Source organism: Hirundo rustica, chromosome 1 (genome assembly GCF_015227805.2).
Source record: "Hirundo rustica isolate bHirRus1 chromosome 1, bHirRus1.pri.v3, whole genome shotgun sequence".
Classification (NCBI taxonomy): Eukaryota; Metazoa; Chordata; class Aves; order Passeriformes; family Hirundinidae; genus Hirundo; species Hirundo rustica.
In genome coordinates, this window is record NC_053450.1 from 41,551,951 (window position 1) to 41,573,987 (window position 22,037).

The 22,037-nt window shown below is 36.6% G+C and overlaps 1 protein-coding gene across 5 annotated transcripts in view; it reads right to left on the reverse strand.

Moving 5' to 3' along the window:
* The window catches only part of SNTG1 (syntrophin gamma 1), a 327,370-nt gene that overhangs the window by 87,542 nt on the left and 217,791 nt on the right, over positions 1-22,037 (reverse strand). For all 5 annotated transcript variants that reach the window (XM_040080452.2, XM_058422692.1, XM_058422687.1 and 2 more), the window contains 2 exons: positions 13,980-14,110; positions 8,360-8,489 (listed from right to left, as the gene is read on the reverse strand). In XM_040080452.2, the coding sequence (XP_039936386.1) occupies positions 8,360-8,489; positions 13,980-14,110 (261 nt within the window). The remainder of the gene's footprint in view (positions 1-8,359; positions 8,490-13,979; positions 14,111-22,037) is intronic.

Sequence of the window (22,037 nt, forward strand, 5' to 3'; positions counted from 1 at the left end):
ATAAATAAGGTTTGCCTTCTGACTTTTAGGAAGTAGCCTTATGAATAAAATCAAAATTTCATGTTGATAAGCTAAACTGTGTATCTGCATTGACCTTACATCACCTTTCTGCTAATACAGCTAAAAGTGTAAGAATTAACACAAATCAAATTATCTCCCAGTTGCATTTTATGTTGTATTTTATGACATCAAACCATTAAGTAGTTACAGATGAGATGGACAGGCATTCTTTAACTGCCTGGTTGCTTCCTTTCCAGCAGTATTTTATGATTTTTTCATTCTGTGTGTCTAAAAATTAGTGACTGCCTTTCCTATCACAGGAGGTCTCATATAAAAGTAGAATTTAGGAACCTGTTATATACTCTTTAGCACATAAAGTGCTCTCTTGACAAACTACCCAAATGTAATTGGTAATTGGCTCATAAAAAAAAGCAAAATTGAGGAATAAGGATTACAAGATTACATGCATCAAATATAAAGATGTAAATTCATTTTAATATTGATCAAATATAAGTGATTAATAGCTTCTTATGTTATTTCATATAGTAAAGGATTGCAGGCTTTATTTCAGAAAGAGATGGAGTAAAAAAAGTTGTTTCATACATTTTTTAATAGATTTAGGCGAAAGCTGTATCAAGCGATTTCACAAATGTAGTAAAAAAAAAAAAAAAAAATCCTTTTATTCACTGTACTACAGTTCCTGATTGGCATCATTAGGCAAACACCTTTTTAGACCCTGCAATTAAAAAAAAAAAAAAAAAAAAAAAAAAAAAAAAAAAAAAAAAAAAAAAAAAAAAAAAAAAAAAAAAAAAAAATTGTAAGCAATTAGAAAAAAAAAGGAAAAAAGCAGAACCCTTCATACACTCATTATAAACTGTTCAAAAAAGTAGAATTCTCAAAGGAAATTAATAGTTTTTCAGTGCAGTAAGTCAGGGAGTACCATGCACTGGGAAATGAGAATGGAAGAAGGTGCTTCATTCTCAGTTTTTCAAGCCCAACTTCATTACCTGAATGACAGTCTGAAACAAGTTTTGGATGTAATTACTTCATTCTCTGAAATAAAGAAAATGGTGAGAAAAACCAACAAAACACTTTGCAATCATGTTGGTGCCCACATAGGTGATCAACACAACTATAATTTCAGACATTTCAGATTTCCCCCGCACGTGTTTGCCACTTAACTACCCCAGGTATTTTTAGGAGATAAAGAACTTGTCACACAGTTTCGTAATACCTTTTGTTAGCGGAGAAATGGCAAGTCCCAAATATTTGGGGCTCATTCTCTTCAGCTTAGTGATCATTTGCTGTTTTGCCTGGGCTTATTTGCTCTAACCTCTTAAACCTGTACTGGAATGGCTGGAACCCCTCTCTTCTACCCCACACCTCTGCCTCTTCCTCTGACTCCACTCTGTTCCACAGACAAATATAAGCTGTGCACTACTTGAATGCCCTTGCTCTCCATGGCACTTTATGAAGCAAGACCACCATAATGGAGAAAGTGCTTTCAACACATTAGGCTACTAATAATGTATATCCTGAGGTGTTTTAGCGCTTTCTTGAGTTAATTTAAATTTCTTTTCATTCTTTTTATCTTTTAATTCTCTGATCATGGAAGAATGGCAAAACTTCTGATGTACCGACCTTTTAAAAATATATTTTAAAAGTGAGTAAGAGGAAATGGATGCCAAAACAAGATAACATTGCTTTAAAAATGAATAATTATATTTGTGCTTGTTGTGGGTTTTAAGATAGCAAAGGGAAGGAATACAAAAAAAGGTTATTATTGTCTGGCCTCCCACCTCCCAGTTGCTATTTTATCAACTGCAGTTTGTGATTCAACAGCACTTTTATCACATTCTCACTGAAAATAAACCAATTGTGGAATATTGAACATTTTACTGCACAACAAAAACTAGGTTACAGTAGCTGGAAGTCTCCAGCTGCTGCTGAAAGGGCAGCTTGGCATTTTGGCATGAAAGGGCAACTTATAATGAGTCCTTTCTTCTTCCATGTGTTACCTCTTTGCAAACCCCCAAATGGCTTGCCTGTATTCCCAGTTAGACTCCTATTTCCTTTATTCTTGTCATCATTTTTTGCAACTAAAAATCAATCAAGAGGTGTTGCTTGTTTTGGGGATTTTTCCCCTAAATAACAGGCTTCTTGTTACCTTCCACCAGGGTGGAATATCGAGAGCAAGTGTGACATTTCTCCAAAGTGTCTTGTAACTAAACAGGTCATAGTTTCTATTATATTAACCTAAACATTCAATAATAATAGAATGAGGGAAGAGAAAGAGTCTCAGAGCTTCTTATAAATCTGCAGAGAATAAAGAACATATTGAATATTGATGTTTTTCTCTAATTTAAATACTAGCACAAGGCTAACATTTAATTTGACTCCATAAAAAAGTGTATGAATCAAAGTGCAGGGATTCTTTACTGAGTGAGAGCATCATATATAAAACTCCAAAAATATTCTCTCTGCCAGAATGTTGCTTTTTTTTTTTTTTTTTAAGAATTATACTAAACAGGTAAATTTAAATAGAAGGGCTTTTGATTGTATTGTCTCTAGGGACATTGCTTCTCTTAAATTGTATTTTGGAGTTCTATACAGTACTAATACAGATGTTAATATTTTTTATCAGATATTACTGACCACTGCAAAAGTTGTGTACTTGTATACAGCAAACCAAAAAAAAATATTAAAAATAGCATGAATAGATGTAACATTTTGAAGAAGCACAGAAAGAAAATTTAATTTTTTTTGAAAACCTATCATGAGTACTTGAAGTCTACACCATATATTCCAGTATATTCCAAAGCAATACTGCAAGGCTGCATGTCTTTATGATGAGAGCTGTCACCATAATCTGAATGTGTCATAACAAATACTCCAACTATGAAGAGAGAAGTTTCTTGTTACAAATTTCACAGATAATTCTGGAATAAATATTCTTGAAGAAATATTTCTCAAAATTTCTTTTCTTGCACCATATTCCTACTTGCCTCATTGTCTTTTAGACTCAGGTATATTATAGAAATTCAGATGAAACACACTGGAGAAACAGCAATATAGTTTTGTGAGACTTAAATCTCTTTTCAGCTAATTCAGCACATTTAAGAGGGTGTAAAATTATCCACAATTCTCTAAACAAGGTACAAATAAAAAGTTTGTAAAATAAGACACACCTCAAATTGCCAAAAATAATTTCCTTTACATGAGTAAATATCAGACAAGGCCGTATGTAACACTTGATAAAAGTGTCAAAGAAACAAATGTGTTTTTAATTGTGTAGCTTCTAACAGCCTTCATTTAAAAAAAAAAAAAAAAAAAAAAAAAAAAAAAAAAAAAAGAGGAAAAATAGGAATGATTTTTGATGCTGCACTGAATACAGTTATTCATGTAGATCTACATGTCTTAGGAGAATCATAAAAAATGGCAGCAGTATGTTACACATGTATCAAGTTCTGGTTTTTAACTTTTTCGAGACCTCAGTATCAGTACTGGAATGAATATTTTTATAATCTTTCCTTTGCAAGGCTGAGAATGGAATGCAGAACAAACCTCAAAGTGTCAGAACACTGTGACCACCTGAATGGCTAATACTGATTGGAAAAGTGTTGACTGTATATTTACAATAGTGTCCAATTTATCTGAGTGTTTGTGCTGTGGGAAAGATGACTCATATGTAAAAATATTCTATTAGCAATACTTTATAGTCTGCCTAGTCTGCCTATAATTCTCTCATGTTTTGCCTTCATTTTATAATGCTTTCAACTTCTAAATTACTGACAGTATTTGATTTTTGCACCACTACAGAATATAACTAGTGTTACCAATGAGTGTTGGTATTTTTGGATTTGCTTCAAATACACATAGCTGAATAACAAAAAAAAGATAAGTATTGCTGTTAATACACAGATCATATGACATTTAAGAGCATACAATCCCTGAAAATTCAAAAATTACTAACATTAGAGCATTCTGACTGTTTGCCATTGTATTGTAACTAAAAAACTAAAATATGAGAACTATTTACTTCATGTGATTGATATTGATCTGTTCATGTAATATAACATTCCACAGTATGTTCCTACTGGTGGTAACATCCACCAGAAAAAATGAAACAACTTCTACTAATTTCTTTCAATAACTTGCTAACACTGAATATAGTCCTGTGATATTTTATTCTTTCTACATGGATGGAACAGATTGTATTATTGGTTTACTGGTATTATTGGTATTATTATTTATAGTCTAATTGGTTTTTTCCTCCTGTTTTTTACTCTCTGTCTCCTCTTCTACCTAGTGACTTAAAGAATCCCTGTACCCAAACTTCAGCATTATAAATGTAAGGTATTACCATTTTATTTTTTTCTAGTGGAAGTGAAACAATTTTTTTTTTCTCTCTCTTAGTAGCAGTTTCTTTCACTAGGCACTACTTTTTGAGCATACCAAAAAAATTCAGTTGAACTTTTTAATATTTGTTCAAAACAAAGGCTTTTTGGAAAATACACCCATTGGGCCAATACTCAGTTTGTAGACCTCTTAATCCTAGCTTTCATGCTATTGCTCTGCTTCTATCATCAACTATGTGTGCCTCATTAATTTCCCAAATGCGTTATTTTACCCAGAAAAATGCAACATAATCGGATAAAGTGAAGTTACTGTGAACTAGATCTTGTAAGATCTTGTGGACATTCTCAAGATAATCTTAAATTTTTTTGCCACCTCCTGCTTCGAAACTACCTCAGCTGCCTGTCATTTCTCTGATAAAGTTCATGTTGTTTCTTTGCTGTCAAGTGCTGGCTTCAAGGTAGAAAGCCTAAATACGTAAACGTTGCAGTGTCTTTCACAGAAATTATGGAAGAAGAAAGGGAAAAGAAATATTATTGCCCTCTCTATAGAAAAATCTGCCAATGAGAGAAAGCAGTGGGCAAGTGAAAAATACTGAGTTGTGAGGATAAATTCACAAAGATTCTATCAAGCTATATCCTAGAAATTTCTAACTCAAATGTATTTTTAATTTGTTTTTGGTTTTTTTTTTTGTTTTTGTTTTTGTTTTGTTAAAAAGACTCAAAATGTCTGACTTTCACTGTAGTAGAGCCATTAAAAGATTTGCCTTTAAGCCTCCTGACAATGACAGCACATGAATTAGGGATGTATTGGCAACTGTTCATTCTTTATAGATGATTATACATAATACACATGATTTTGGAGTATTTTCTTAGACTCTTCCGGAGTGTACTTTCTTTAAAAACCATATGACCAGTTGGATACTGTCATCCTAAAATTATTTAACAAAAGAGATGTTAAAGACTAGAAATCAGTATAAATTACCACTGAAGTTAATACAACTTAATAGCTCATGGAAAGGCCAATAGTTCATAGCTGAATTGAACAATTGAATTGGAAATTCCTACTTGGAGCATTAGCAAGAAAAGAAGCAGCAGCTTGTTTTCTAAGTGACTTTGGCCAGCCACGCAACTTGGCAACAAGAAGACGTAGAACCTCATCATTTCATAGAGGAATTAGAGTTCACAAGCCCGGGTTCAGTTTAGCATATTCAGATTTGAGCACATGAACTTCAGTATCGGGATTGATTAGACAAAACTTCAGATTTAGTATAACCCTTCTGGGTTTTGAGGCTACTGATACAACTGGTGAATTTTTAACACAGATGCAATACAAGTGACTCAAGTTGGAGAAGAATCCATCTTGAAAAATGAATGATCCTTAAAGATTCATCACCTCATCAATTACAGTGTGATATTTGTGATACAGTGTGATATACAGTGCATTTATATAGTATGCATTTTGGTTGCATACCAGTATAGAAGACAAATCATGTTGTGTAATTTCAATGTATTTCATCACATATGGAAGCGCGCTCCTTGGGACCTAAAGAAATTAAAATTAGCATTATCACTCAGTATCCTTAAGACGCTGGAGGATACTTGTGCTAATCTCCTGAAGAGGAAGAAAGAGAGTGCATACCTGAGGTTGTCTGTTACAGAGAATCTGAAATAAAGTCAACTACCTCAGTCGGCACATGACAGGACAAGACACCAGTGACAGGAATCGGGATATATATCTATCTCCTTAGGTATCAAGTATGAACCCACCACCCTAGGGTCCTCTACCAGTCAAAGGAAAGACTGACATGTCCTGAGGGAATTGATTTAATTATAGAATGGATGTCAACAGTAAATAATAAGATTCATTCTGGATTTTCTCTAAAGTTAGGCAAAAGAAATCCCAACAAAATCCACAGAGCCCAAATTTGATACAAGGGTAAAAGAAATGCTCTCACAAACCATCTAACTGTTATAGTCCTTTTGATTCTTTCTGTTTCCTTCTTTTTCAAAAGGTAGATCGATATGAGAAACATCATGTAAGTAAATATTTCTAAGAGCTGTATGGTATTTAAATGAAACAAATTATTTTCTATAATCTCTAGATAGGAATGAGAAGTTAATTGAAACTAAAAATTTGTCAAATTATCCAAAGAATTAAAGAAATTCCTTGATTTTCTTTGTTCCTTTGGCACTGGATGACACAGTAAGGGTGAATGAATGTAAGTAAATGCCTTTCTCAGATAGGAAAAATGTTAACATCAACAGTATGTGCATGTCAATAACCATCTTGTAAAGAAAGAAAATACAGGGATCTCTAATCACATCTAATCATTCTTCTGTTCAACCATTTGGGATTTTCCCCCCCTCTGTGTTCCTAAGTTTTCTTATATTCACTTACCACGTATGCTGTCAAATAACTAATTCTTTCTGGCAACTGACAATTTAAAAGAAAAGTACATTACAGGAAGGAGACTGTCATTTCTTTCCATAAATTCATAAGAGCTATGAACAAATAGGACAATTCTAAAAATGGACTCGTGGAGAATTACCATAAGCCCTAACTCTCATGGCAACTTTACAGGATGTCTTTGAGATACAGTAAGTACAAAGACTGGTGTAACAGCTGCATAATTTAGGCTATTTACCTCTTATAAAACATTAGATAAATTCTTTCAGTATTTTATGGAAACTAGGGTAGAATTATAAACTGTACTCAAAAAAAAAATTCATGTAATAACATTGCATTACCAAAAATTCAAGTTATGCTAAGTAACCATAATTATAGTCTCATCAGACCTGAAGTGTTTCAAAATACCTGTAAAATTTAGGTGCCTCTGTTTATTGTTACAAGCAAACAAATCCACTGATTTAAGTAGCAAGAGCCATTAGTAGACTGAAGTAAAGATGGGAATACAAAAAAAAACAGAAGCCTCAATTGTCAGGATGCCTAGGGAGATAAGAAAGGTTCTACATAGCAACAGCATTTTAAGGATGAATAAATAGCCATAAAGTTCGCTGGTGCTGCATGGAAGCTTGCAGATGGCAGATGAATTCATGTCTGTCATGTTTTTATAATACAATGACTTTTACATATTGCTGCCAGATGGAACACAGTTTTGCATTTTGATTATAAATCTCAAAAAAATACAACTTCCTTCAATGTGTTCCCTATATTTGAAACAAAAGCAAATTCAGAGACAGATTTGGGAAGCTAAAGCAGATTTAAGGAAATATAAATTAAATCCTCAAGGGCTTCCTTGTTATAACTCAGTTCAAATTAATGGAGTTCCCCATGTGTTCTCTGTTTTTGAGGAAAACTAGGGAGGGTATCATACGGATTTCTATATAGGGAGAACTACATGTTCATTTTAAAATGTAAATACATCCCAGGCAGGTCCAGAAGACCTCTCAATTGAACTTAGTATTTGGAAGAACTTTTACATCATATTTATTCCTGCTTTAATAAAAACTGGTATCTATCCCGCAAGCTCAGATCCTGAGAGTGCAGTGCATGAAGCAGAGATGTATTCAATGACTGCTCATAATGAACACCTGTATCTACACCACAGAAGCACCTTGCCTTTCCCACCACGATAAACAACACCTAGACAGACCTAAAATCTAATTCAGATCTGGTTATACCAGTTTCTGTAAAGATGTTCTATGAAGAAAGTATAGTATTTTTGTATTTTATGTGTTCCTGCATCACACCTGGCTTCCTCCTGTGTGTCTGGTCTTTGCTTCTAATCCTAATTGCTATTGCTAAGTGAATAACTCTGATAGCAATGAAGTGAACTGTATGACCGTAGGGAAGGATATTTTCCCATTCAATGATTTCTCACAGAGTCTGATTTGACGACAAACTTGAGTTGACTTCTCTCAGACAGCCTCAAGCATTGTTTATATGCAGATAATTCTGTGTGTGAACCCATTAGGCTTTTATGACAGTTATAATCAAATATGATTGGGAAACCTTCTGGCTTATTTGGATCCATACTTACATTGTGCTTTGTGAGGTTGGAAATGTTACTTGCTATTGCTTGTAGCCAGTCAATACAGTCTTCAGCAGAGAGACACTGAATTATTCCACTGCAAACCCCATCCACAGCAATTACTTGGAATGCATTTTGCCTATAGACATATCATAACAGATCAGGTCAGAAGGAAATTTTATCTTTTCTAGCATATCATCTTAACAATACTTGTAGAAATGTTTTTCTTTCAACTACAATGAAGGTCAGCCAGTGAACACTAATAAAATGCTGGTGTTCCTGTTTTATAAATACCTCATATATTAAAAAAATCATTCTAAAAGGCCAACTCAGACAATATTAAGCTTCCATAAAGCTATAAAAAAATTCCATAGAGCAGCTCCACAGAACCTTGACCATCAGGCTGTACAACCTCAGAAGGTGAACAAGTGAAAGAGCTGATGCATGTTTAAGACTTAATACTTTAATACAGCAGGCTACAGAGAAGGAAAGTGCATTGGAAATCATAGGCAATAATTAGGGAAATACAGTGAATACCAATATCTTTTTCTCAACACCTTTGTTTTATTTTTATAATACAGTGTCTAAACAGAGTTGGATTACTGTCTGGAGGCCCCTTGTTGGCTGCTCAAGTTTACAAAATTTTCTTTCTCTTCTAAACTACTTATTGAAAACTTGGAGAAATCAAAATTTATCAGGTTGCATTAATAATTTTTCCAATTGCATTTCTGAATATAGAATCATTACCAAAATACACTCCTACCTCTGTCTCTACCTCCAGCACCATTCTGGGCACATACACAAAAATCTATAATACATTATAGACTGATTTTCCACTTGCAGGCGCTGAACAATTATAGAACAAGAGAAAAGCTTTTAGATGCTAAAGCAGTAATAGACTGAATTTCTTCAGTAAATAGCCTTATTTGCTAAAAGTTCTTGTAAGGCTCACAGGTCTCTGTCTTCAAAACTGAAAAACCTCAATAATAATCCATATCCCAGAGGAAGAGATTACTGTACATACAGAGAATACCAAGTTCCACTGCTGACATTCTGCTACAAACTCAACTGCTAATGATCAATTCATACTTTAAGTACATCATTCAGATTCTTTGAGAATGGCTCAAGCAAAGTACCTGTTTTCTTCAGGGTAAAACTGAGTGTCAACCAATGACAGTTTCTGGCATTGGAAGACAGATAGCAGTTTTGAAAAGCTGTTAGTTTGGGGTCTGTTACCTCTTAAAATTTTATTCTAGTTGCCTAGAATGTAACGTTAATACCTATCTTCACTTCATCCATGTTGAGAACAGACTGTTTCTTCAGTCAGGAGAAGCAATGAAAATGAACTAGAACCATGCCTTTGCTTTGACTGTTCTACCATGAGAACCAGCTTTGGCAGGACAATGAGGCTTATATTAACACTATCTTTCAGGGCTCTGTGGTTAATATAAAACCAGCAGTTTAGTTGTTTTTTTTTCCCTGGGTTAGTGATTTTTCTTTAAATTCACAAAAATACCAATCAAGACAGACTTCTTTCAGAGAATCATTTTCACAATAATTCTGATAAGGTTTAGAGGAAATTTTGAGGAAGATAAAAGAATATTCAGGTAATGTTGCTGGCATTTATTTATTCTTTATTTTAGATGTGTCTAAATATAAATAGCAAAATTTTCCAGAATAAATTTCTAAATCCTTACATGAAGACCATAACATGGTGTCAAAATTGTTGATTTTAAGAAAAACAGCACTAATTTCAGGACTTGCCTTGTTTCTACATGGTCTGTCATAAATCAGGTCAGAGATCCAAGAGATCTATTAATGCGTAACATTAACACAAGTACAAAAACCCCAATATATTCCAGATTCAATCCTCCTGCACAAATTTCCCTTATACTACAAACACAGTGAATCTGGTGCATTTGGGGCATCAGATTTTTCCTACTGTGCCTAGGAATCTACACTGTGCAAGCACAAAATCATTCATCCATAATGTTATTACCCAAGTATCAATACCAAATTACCTAAATATCAATAGTAGGATACACGGTTACCTAATAAGTTACTTGTGAATATGTAGATAATCTTAGATTTTTGTAACAGTATTTTCTTGAATGTCTACCACTTCAATTCCATAATACTATGCAAACTTGAAAACATAATGTATTAAATAGATGTTTTGTACTAAAAGGAATAAATAGTAGATTGATCACTTTATAATATACACCAAAAGAAAATTTATAATGGATAAACACTTATTCAACTACACATTTCAGATTCTGGGCCTTCTGGAATACAAAAGCTATATTTGAAATTAATAAGCTTTGCAAGATTAACCTGAATGCCTTCTAGAATTCTGTATGAATACCCTCCAAAATTTATGTGTCTCAACCATTCCACTGGAAAAGCTAGAAAATTATTAGGAGGTTTAATATTGTATGTGAGAACAATATATTTCCATATCAAACTCTGAAATATAAAAAGCTTTTTGCTTTACATCATGAAAACAGCCTTGTAAATACTAACTACAGAAAATATTATGAACTAGCCTTCATTTAATGTTGCTTCCTTATATAATTTTTAATATCCTTTCTTTTATGTTGCTGTTTCTAGCAGTCTCTTGGAAAAGTACCTAAGTACAAAGTACCTTTGTCTCATAACAAATTCTGAGAGCGAGTAACATTTAAAAATGTTTGCAGTAATTTAAAATAGCCTTATAAAGTGTCTTGCTAGCAACATAAAATGTTGGTCCTATGCTTCAAGAGTAACATTTAAAAACGTTTGCAGTAATTTAGAATAGCCTTATAAAGTGTCTTGCTAGCAACATAAAATGTTGGTTCTATGCTTCAAAAAAACCCCCACTTCCTCTCTCATATGGATCCTTCATTATCGGTTTTTTTAAGACTTACTTCTTCATGTTAGACAGAATAGAAAGACACAGGGAAAAAAATATCGGAGTAATTTTTTAAGGTTTGAGTACGAGTTCAGGTATTTTGTTTCATATGAATATACTTTCATTTTCTAGAAATTCAAATTTTCAGAATATCATTACTACCTAAGACACTTCCTTTGTTATGTACAAGTTCTATAATATGATTTTTAAGCTTGTTTTTATTGATGCAGAAGACTGAATTTTAAACCCTAGACCTATTAACAGTTGCTTATGTGCTAATTTTCTATGTGACTAGTTTTATTCAATTCAATACCTTATCTGAAGTATACAGTAGAATAGATCTCAGATTTGACTGTTATGATTTTGTGTGCTTTATGCTTCATTGTTAAATATGGGGCTGAAGGCTTTCACAGAATTTAGTAAAACACCTCCTGCCTCTCTGTTGACTTCATCCTACTCCAGTTCAGTTGAGCCAAGAAACCTTTGTAGCCTTTGGTTTACACCTTGCTTCCCTGGGCCAGCCATTTCTCCACAAAAGACCGAGGTTCATACAGCCAAGTAAATATGATCCTACTATTACCGGTCAAAAGCTGCAGGCTGGCTTTAGCTCCACAATAATCTACAACAACTACTGCCTAACCTGCGTTAATTTCAGCTCTGTGAATAGGAGAAATGGCTGGCAAACCAAGGCAGCGTAATTCCAAGAAACAACAGTCCTACGAACCAACCAAGGCAGTGGACAGCTTTTGTGCAACTTTCAATTGTTAACTGAGTACCACTAAGAAACAATAAAATTAAAGCCACAAAAATCCCTGACAGACTGAAGATGACTTCTCTTCCCCTGGTTTCTGGGGGATTCATAAATCAACTCTTAGGGGATTGATTAGAAGAAGAAATTGTGGAGCAACCTGCTCTGTACCCGTACACAGCTTTCCTAGAGATAATGTCTTGCTCACAGAAGTATTTCAGTATGAGAACTTCATTCTTATATATACAGATGATAAATGAATCCATAAAAGTTCTAGATGCTTAAAACTTTTAACAAGCATGATCTTATTTACTTGCCTTGTTGGAATTTGTAGCTACTTTCATTTCTATTTCATTGCTGTACAAACAGTAATCATTGCAGAATATTTTTGTCTTCTCTCCTAGTTTCTTCTGATTCATTAGGATAATATTAAATTAAATAATGTCAAGTTCTAGGTCTGTATTGGGTTTTTCTGAGATGAATTTTATTTTCCCCACAGCAGCCCTCATAGTGTTTTGCTTTGTATCGGTAGCTAGAAAGATGTTAATTACACAACGTTTTGGCTACCAGTAAGGACTGTTGTCACAGCATCAGGGCTGTTGCTCCAACATTCTCTCCTCATGAACAGGCTGGGGAAACAAAATCTTGAGAGGGGAAACAGCCAGGACAGCTGACCCAAACTGATCAAAGGGATATTCTATACCATATGCCATCTGCTCAGCAATGAGAACTAGGAGAAAGGAAGGGAGGGAGGGCATTAATTAATTATGACACTTGGCTTCCAGAACAACTACTACATGTACCAAAGCCCTACTTCCCAGGAAGTGACTGAACATCACCTGCTGATGGGAAGTAGAGAACAAATATTTTGGGTTTTTGCTTCCATATGTGGCCTTTGTTTTTGCTCTGTTAAACTGCCTTTATCTTGACTCATCAGCTTATTTCCATCTTATTTTCTTCCCCTCTGTCTTGTTGAGGATGGGAGTGATAGAGAAGCTTGGCTGACACTTGGCATCCAGCCATGGTCAATCCATCACAATGATGCAATAAAGTTAAACCTGACTATGAGCTTTGGACAGCTATCCCAGTGATTGTGACAAATTGGCAATGAAATTAAATGTTAACACATGTCAAGTAAAACATGGGAAAAAATAACCTTAGCTATACGGAAACAGAATAACAAGTCCCTACTGTAGCTCTAAGCATAAAGCAAAGAAGTGCAAGAACTGGGAGATGCTTATCAGCTCAGACTCTTCCTCATGGTCCTCACCTGAGTAGGGTTGCAACTACACCTGTGCCTGGACATTTAACCCATTGATTTGGACTTCTAGGCTGACTTCCCAGCCTAAATTGAGCCCCACCTGACCATGAGACTCCTCTGAAGATTGTCCTTAAGCCTTCTCTGATCCTTCATGGGGAGCAGTGGGATAGGATCTTTGCATGGACAAAGCCTTGTCCAGCCTCACTGCTACTGTTTCTCTTGGCTTATCTTCCCCACGGGGCAGGCAGCCCTTGCTGCTCTCAAACAAAATTAGTTCACCCAATGTATGTACCAGATGACATATTTAACACAAATGGAAGGAAACACATTTTAAAAATATAATCACATTGCAGAGCTCAATGCCATAATGCATTGCAAAAATCTAAGACATAAGAACAAGCAACCTAGAAAGAGACTTTTGAGGACAGGAGCATTAGGAGCTATTACATATGATGACATATGTTTCATCTCAAACTGCAAAAGATGCTGAGCAGTAGATGCAAGTAGAAAGATCACCCATCATCTCCCCACAGCTGATGGTCACAGTTGATGTCAGAGGAGAATATGAGCCAAGGTGGACCTAGAAAGACCTTTATGAAAGTTCCTATATTTCATGTCTCTGTCTCAACTGCCATGGAACTAATAATGCAATTTCTCCAACAAGGCAACTCCCTAGGGGCATGCATCTGTCAACCAGAAAGTCAAGTTTCAACCTTCAGAACTTCTTTACCTGCACAAATCTGATCCTGGAAGGTACTGGGAAAATCGTGAATGAAGAAGTGGAATTAATCGAAGATCACACCACCTTTTCTCCCACCTAAGTCCTGGGGATGCTGGCCATGAGGAACATGATAATGTATCCTGAAAAACATTAAAAAGTCCTTCTTAGTTTTGAACTTCATTCTAAGTACTCAGCAGATTTGGAAAGAATGAGATAGGCTTCAAAGATTTTATATTTAATTTGGCAGAGTTCCATTTTTTCCCAAATCATTTGTCATTAGTTTTAGTGAGCACTGAAAGATTCTGAACAGAATAATTCAGTTGTTTCCTGTGGCTCTGTATGCATTTACATACACATTTTCTCTAATGATATTACCTCAAAACCTGGTAATTAGGAATGGAATTTAACATGTGATGAAAATCGTCAAACTTGTCAAAACTACATGCTTGGGATGAATATTTTAATTTTACCTACTTACAGAAGACATTGCATATATCAAAACTGAACTTTATCATGTTCACAATCATATCTACAAAGAATGAGTATCTAAATATCTATGGTCTAATTTGACCAGTATTTTTAAAGAATATCTATTTGCATGAGAAATATTATAAAAAGTTAAATTATTAACATCTGTTTCTAAAAATACAACACCTCTTTCTTTACAAAATGCTTTATTAAATAGTGTTAATGATGATATTTTTTTGAAAGAGCATGAGTCTTTAAACTGCCTTCTCATAGCAACAAAGGAAGAGGAAAAGGCTGAGGTATTTAATGCCATCTTTATCAGTTTTTAATAGTAAGACCAGTTATTTGCCTGGTAGCAAGCCTCTGAGCTGAGAGACAGGATTGGGAGCAGAGTGAAGCCGACATAATCAAAGGTGAAATGGTCAGTGATCTCCTGCAGCGGTTAGGCACACACAGGTCTATGTGGCCAGATGGGATCCACCAAAGGATAGTGGATACTGGCCACATAGACCTGTGTGTGCTCAGAGAGTCACTTTCCACCACTTACCAGCAGTCCTGGCTAACCAGCAAGGTTTCTGCTGACAGAAAGTTGGCAAATATGATGCTCATCTACAAGACAGGGTAGAAGGAGGATCTGGGAAACTACAGGCTTTTTAGCCTGACCTGGGGCAGGTTATGGAGCAGATCATCTTGTGTTCAATCTCACATCATGTACAGGGCAACCAGGAAATCAGGCCCAGCCAACACAGGCTTATTTAAGGCATGTCCTGCCTGACCAGCCTGATCTCCATTTATGACCAGGTGACCAATCTAGTGGACAAGGGAAAGTCTGTAGATGTTTTTAATCTGGACTTTAGTAAAGCCTTTGGCACAGCATTCTCCTGGAGAAACTGGCTGCTCATGGCTTCAATGGGTGTACAGTTCATTGGGTAAAAACCTGGCTGGATGGCAAGGCCCAGAGAGTGGTGGTGAATGGAGATAGATCCAGATGGTGAACAGTCATGACTGGTGTCATCTAGGGCTCAGTGTTGGGGACAGCACTATTGAATATTTTATATTGATGATCTGGAAGAGGGGATGAAGTGCACCCTTCATGAATTCACAGCTGACACCAAGCTGGGTAGGAGCACTGATCTGCTGGAGGGCAGGAAGGCAGGAAGGCTCTGCAGAGGCTGAATCAATGGACTGAGACAAATTGTACAAGATTCACAAGATAAGTTCCAGGCCCTGCACTTTGGTCACAACAACCCCAGGCAGCACAACAGGCTGGGGGCAGAGTGGCTGGAAACCTGCATGATAAGAAAAGCACTGGGGGTGCTGGTCAACAGCAGCTGAACATGAGCCAGCTGTGCCCAGGTGACCAAGAAGGCCGACAGCATCCTGGTCTGTATCAGCAGTAGTGTGGCCAGTAGGACCAGGGCAGTGATTGTACCCCCTGTACTCAGAACTGGTGAGGCTGCACCTTGAGTGCTATGTTCAGTTTTGTGCCCCTCACTCCAACAAGGACATTGAGGTGCTGGGCCATGTCCAGAAAAGGGAAACATGGTTGATAAAGGGTCTAGAGCACAAGTCCTGTGAGGAGCCGCTGAGGGAGCTGAGGTTGTCTAGCCTGGAGAAAGGAAGGCTCAGGGGAGATCTTATCACCCTCCACAATCACTCGAAATAAGACCATAGCCAGATGGGGGTTGGTCTCTTCTCCCAAGTGAAAAGTGACAGTATATCAATACATCAGTAAAATTAAACCAGATGATTTACATTCTTTTTAATCTCAAATTTCATATTTTTTCTTACTGGTATCTTCTATAAGATAAGTATTACAAAAATTAAGTACACCTGTTTTTCTAGAGTATGCATTTTGTGTAAGATCTATGGAATTATAAATTTACCAATTTGAACTTTACTTTTACATATATGCTCATATATCTTTTACATATATGAAACAAAATACCACAATAAATATTATGTCAGCTGAGCGTAGGTAGGCTTCTCACAGGTAGTTCACTTATTTAAAACACTGAATCTCTGGTGAAAAATTCCATAGATTCAATAAAAAAAAAAAAATGACTGGCTAGGAAGACTACGCTAGGATGTAGTTTTTAACATTGGGAATTTTTAATGTTTTCTCTCTGCTTTTGGGAACCTTTCTTCACCTATGATAAACTTGAGGAAAAGACAAAATGCAGTAAAAGTTCAGATACAAACTGTGGACCTAGATATGGCTACAACAAAAATGTTAACCCTTCCTTTAGACTGCATAACTCTGTGAACTGTTGACAAAAGAACAAAACCAGTCTTCTCTACTCCAAGTTCAAAGTCAAAAGCATCTTTCATGTGAATTAACAAGACTATAAATTAAGAAACAAAACTATGGCTGTAAGTCACAAAATCATGGAATGTCTGAGTTGGACAGGACCCTCTGGGATCAACAAGTCCAACTCTTGGCCCCCCACAGGACATCCCTAACAATCTCACCATGTTCCTAAGAGATTTTTTCAAATTCTTCTTGCCCTCTGTCAGGCTGATGCTGTGACCATTTCCCTGGGGAGACTGTTCAAGTGCTCAACCATTCTCTAAGCAAAGAACTTTTTTCTAATATTCAACCTAAACCTCGCAGGCACAACATTCCCTTGGGTCCTGTCACTGGTCACCACAGAGAAGAGATCAGTGCCCACCCATCCTCTTCTCCCCACAAGAAAGTTGTAGACTGCAACGAGGTCTCCCATCAGTCTCCTCGAAGATGAAAAAACCAAGTGACCTCTCCTCATACAGCTTCTCCTCCAGATCCTTCATTGTCTTTGTTGACTTCCTTTGGAGCTCTCTAACAGCTCGTATCTGTTCTGTATTACGGTGCCCAAAACTGCCCCCAGCAGTCAACATGAGGCTGCTCCAGCTCAGAGCAGAGGAGGACAATCCTCTCCCTTGCCCAGCTGGCGATGTGCCTGATGCCCCCCAGGACAGGGTTGGCCCTCCTGACTGCCAGGGCACTGCAGGCTTATGTTCAACTTTTCACCAACCAGGACCCCCAGGTCCCTTTTTTGTGACACTGTTTACCAACTTGTCATTCCCCAGTCTGTCTGTACATCCAGAGGCTGCCCCTCCCAGGTGCAGAATCCAGCTCTTGCCCTTGTTAAAATTCATATGGTTGGTGGCTCCTCAGCCCTCAAATTTGTCAAGGTCTCTCTGTAAAGCATCTCTACCTTCGAGGGAGTGAAAAATTCCTCCAAATTTTTATATCATCTGCACACTTATTTAGTATCCCTTTGAGTCCTAGACTCAAGTCATTGATCAAAATGTTGATGACCACTGGGCCTAGGATACAGCCCTGTGGAATCCCACTAGTGACCAGCCAACAGCCTAAATTCAATCTGTTCACTATCTCTTTGACTCCAACCATGAGCCGGTTGCTCACTGATCACATGTTTATCCAGCTGTCATAATTCCTTCTGGGAAATATTCTGGAAAAAGGAAGAGTTTTGGCATAAGAGTAGTACATAACTTAGGAATTAATACACATGGCTCCTTTGGTTTTATGTAGAACTATGTCCCTCACCAGACCTGGCTGAGCACATGAGGTTTCCTGAGCCTGTGGTATGGAGGGTCTGGGTTCTAGGAGTTGGATTAAAGGGTTCAAAAGTTCCAGTTTGGGCTCTAGGGGGTCAAGGGGGTCTGTGTCTAGCCTTAGGGTTCTAGGCATGGCTTAGCTGCCTGGAACACATTCTGGATACACAGAGTTCTAGGTCTTGTTCTAGATCACACACCAACTAGAACATGTTCTAGATATCAGCATTCCAGATAGCGATCTAGAATGTGTTCTAGATGTATGTGGTTCTAGGTATGTTCTAGATGTCCCGGTGGTCTAGAATGCACTCCTAGATGTCTAGGTTCTAGGTGCGCATCATGTTCTGTTTCAGGTTCTAGGTGTTGGGATTCGGGTCAGGTCCAGGTGTTGGGGTTTGGGTTTGCATTCAGACGTCGGGTTAGGGGCTGGGTTCTGGTGTTCTAATTCGGGTGTTGGGGGTAGGGTTCAGACTTTGGGTCCAGGTTGGGGTTCACGTTCAGGGTTCAAGAGTATGTGTCCCAGATCTAGAAGTCGGGTTCTACGTTTGGTTCTCAGGACCTAACACCAATGTTCTAGACATTCTAAATATATAGAAAGGGTCCTAGAACTCAATATTCTAGATCAGGTATGGGGTTCTAGATGTCAGTAGTCTAGATGGCCTTTGGGGTTCTAGATTGTGCCCAGCGTTCTGGATGTCAGTGTTCTAAATTGAGATTAGATGTCTAGATCTTGTCATTCTAGATAGTGTTCTAGGGTTTTGGTGTTCTAGATCGGGTTCCCCCTCCTCCCAAGATCCTGCTGGGCTGTCAGTCTGGGGATGTTAGGAGCAGACCTGTTGCCTGCCCAGCTGTTTCCTTGCTTCCTCCACTGGTGGCAGCTGGCACCTTTCACAGTCCAGCTGAGTTATGTGCAACAGTGGAGTGAGCTTGTCTGGAAAAAGCTCAGACCCCCTTTAAAACAAGGGGCTTAGCTTGACTAGTTAGGCTTTTAATCTATTACTGATAGAGATCTCATTACTCTTTGACAACAGGCTTTTAATTATCCATTGGAAAGCCTCCTCACTAGGTCAAAGATGCTGAGCAGTGCCAGCTGCAGAGCTGCACACAGGAGAGGCAGAGACAAGAGTGCACGGTGTTCACCTAGCCTGGTGCTGTGCTGGCAGAACATACTTGAACGACCCAGCATGCACAGATTCCTCTGGCTTTCATATCTGACTCCTAGTAAAACAGATATTTTCACATCTGGATTCCAGAAGGATAAATAGAAATGGTGATTTCAAGTGTGTTCCAAGTCTAGTATATACCTTTTTGTTTGTTTGTTTTTTCTTTGACAAATGTTTAATCTTATTGAGGGGCAAAAATGTATGCACAAGTAAAACAAGATCTTCCTTTCCTCTTCCCTCCCCTCCTATTTCTATGGCTTTATTTAGGAAAAGGATCTAGCATGATTTTTAAACAACAAAAATATCTGGAACTCCATCCCAGATAAATTTTTTGATTTATGGTAACGTATCCATGTTATCCTTGTGTTTATAGTGAGGAGGAAGAAGGCATTTGATGTATTTTAGTGCACCCTTTTTTCATGAGACAAATACATCACAAAAATATCGCTGTGCCTTCATGAGCACTGATGTTAAAAAACTATATAATAGCAACAATTACTGCAATCAGTGTATGCTCAACACTGTGTATATAAACCCATTAAGAAAGAACTTTTCTTCTCAAGAGGGATGACTAGAGAAGAAAACAGACCAAGCTGCTGAGTCTGAATAGCAGAGGAATAAGAGAACCAGGTGGAAAATCCAGAAATTGTTTCATAGTCTGCTTCAGATGATAGTGTAATTTCCCCTAAAATAATCATTTAAACCTAGACAGAAAGATGTGATTTTTGAGAGAACTCTCCTCACATGTTTTTAAACTGTCCTTCAAATCCATGCAATTTTCTCCAGTTTTACTTCCAATGTGACTGACACAGCTTTGGTGTGTGCTACTTCTAGCTCCATTTCTTAGGATGATGTAACAATTGAAAATATACTGTTAAATGTCTGAGTGTTCCCTTGATTTTAATGGGCTCTAGATTAAATGACAGTAATAAGCATCTCTTTGTGCACAATTCTTCCAGAAGAGTTGCAAAAGTAATACTAGAAAGTCCTCTCTCAAAAACTGTAACTTCAAAGTAAGGTAGGAGGCTCTTTGTGGTTGCTTTTTCTTCCAAATGCCCTATTAACGCTACTAAGCTTGAAACTTCAAATCACTCACTGCTTCTGTGACCAGACCAGCCAATATGCTACTTGTTCGGCTGTCTGGAGGGAGCTGGAAACCACTTTTTCCCTTTTGCTGCAGTTTTTAATTCCATTTCACTGACAAAATTCAGCATATGGGAGCAGAAACTGAGTTTTCATCTGCTTTGTTCATTTGCAGCAAAATCTGTAGCTAGTTCCCAAAGCCTTTTTGTTTAAACTAGTTCATTAGAACAAAAAAAAACCCACACAGGATGTTTTCTTTGGTCTTATTTGTTGTGGAGTTGCTTCAGGGGCTCCTATGGGGAAACTGTTGTGACAGTTTTGATGCAGAAATACTATAATATAGAGATTATATAGCTGATCTTTCAGAACATCAGCTTCTTCTCTAGTGATTATAAAATATACAGTTTATCAAACAACAGAGAATTCCAGAATTCCCCAGTGCTCTTCACGGGAGACTGTGAAAATAAATAATCCAGACTCAAAAAAACAAACCAAACACCAAACCGAAAACCCCAAACAAACAAAAACCCCAAACCTCTTAGGACATTTAGTAAAAAAGTGACAAGTTATCATAGGGAATCTTCACGTTTAGGTTTCTCTTCCTTATGCACCTCTTTGTGCCTGTTCATGTCTAATTATATGACCCCAATATCTTAATTGATCATTTCAGCTATTGAAAATAGCTTCACTAGAAAATTTAATTTAGAATGAATTATAGACTCATGATATCAGATTATATTATTTAAACTGAAAGAGAAATACTTGGTTTCAGCAAATTATTATCAGTTCAAATGGAAACTACAGCTCATCTAAATCAGTTTTGACACCTGCAAAAAAAGAAATCACAAATGAAAACATTTTTTGTCGTAAAAGCAAAATTAGAATTGTAGCAGCTAGTTGAATAAATCAGCTTAGGATCTACTGCCGTAGCCTTTTTACGTACATGCGTACATACAGACATGCATACCTATATAGACTCCTGAGACAAGTCTGGTTTTGTTGCTGCTGCACAAGTTACATGTATTTTTATTGTTATGTGTTATCAATTTTATTGGTGTTATCTATTTATAAATTCCACTTCCTAAAATGTGTTTAATTCTGAAGGGTTTTCCAGATTATAATAGTGTTTAAATCTGCAGTATTGATATTTAACTCTGTGGGCTACTATGGAAAACATAATAATTTAATAAAAAAATATGAAAGTACAATAAAACAAGATGGAAATTAGAAATGGCTACTCAGTATGGCTTGCGTTTCAGGTTTTTAAATATTTTTTTTTAAATTATGATCTATCCTGGTTTATTTATTCAGTGCCTTTTCTACTTTCATCTATCACAAAGCCAAATACTGAACAAAACACCCTTTAGAACTACATAAAATAAAGGAAATTTTGCATTTTCTGGCAAATAAAAATTTTTAAAATTCCTTGTTGCACTTCAAAGGCATCTTTTACTAAATATCTGATCTGGCATCTTTAGCGTTTTATCCCAGAGTCACTCTACTCCGTAATGTTATCACACTTCAGGTAAGGTTTTAAGTACATCTTACCAGAACTAAAAGACTCTCACCTTAAAAACACACAAAACCAGGCACCTAATTATCTTTTGCCAAAAGCTTTAGATACTGCATGCAATATAGGTAATGGAAAATATTATCAAAATTTTTTCTTCCTTTTTTATAAATAGATATAGTTTCATTTTAAGAATTTTAATTCTTATGCAGATTAAAAAAAATGTAGAATGAAAAATTTTGCAAAATCCCTACTGCCCAAGTAAACAGTAATCAAGTATAACAA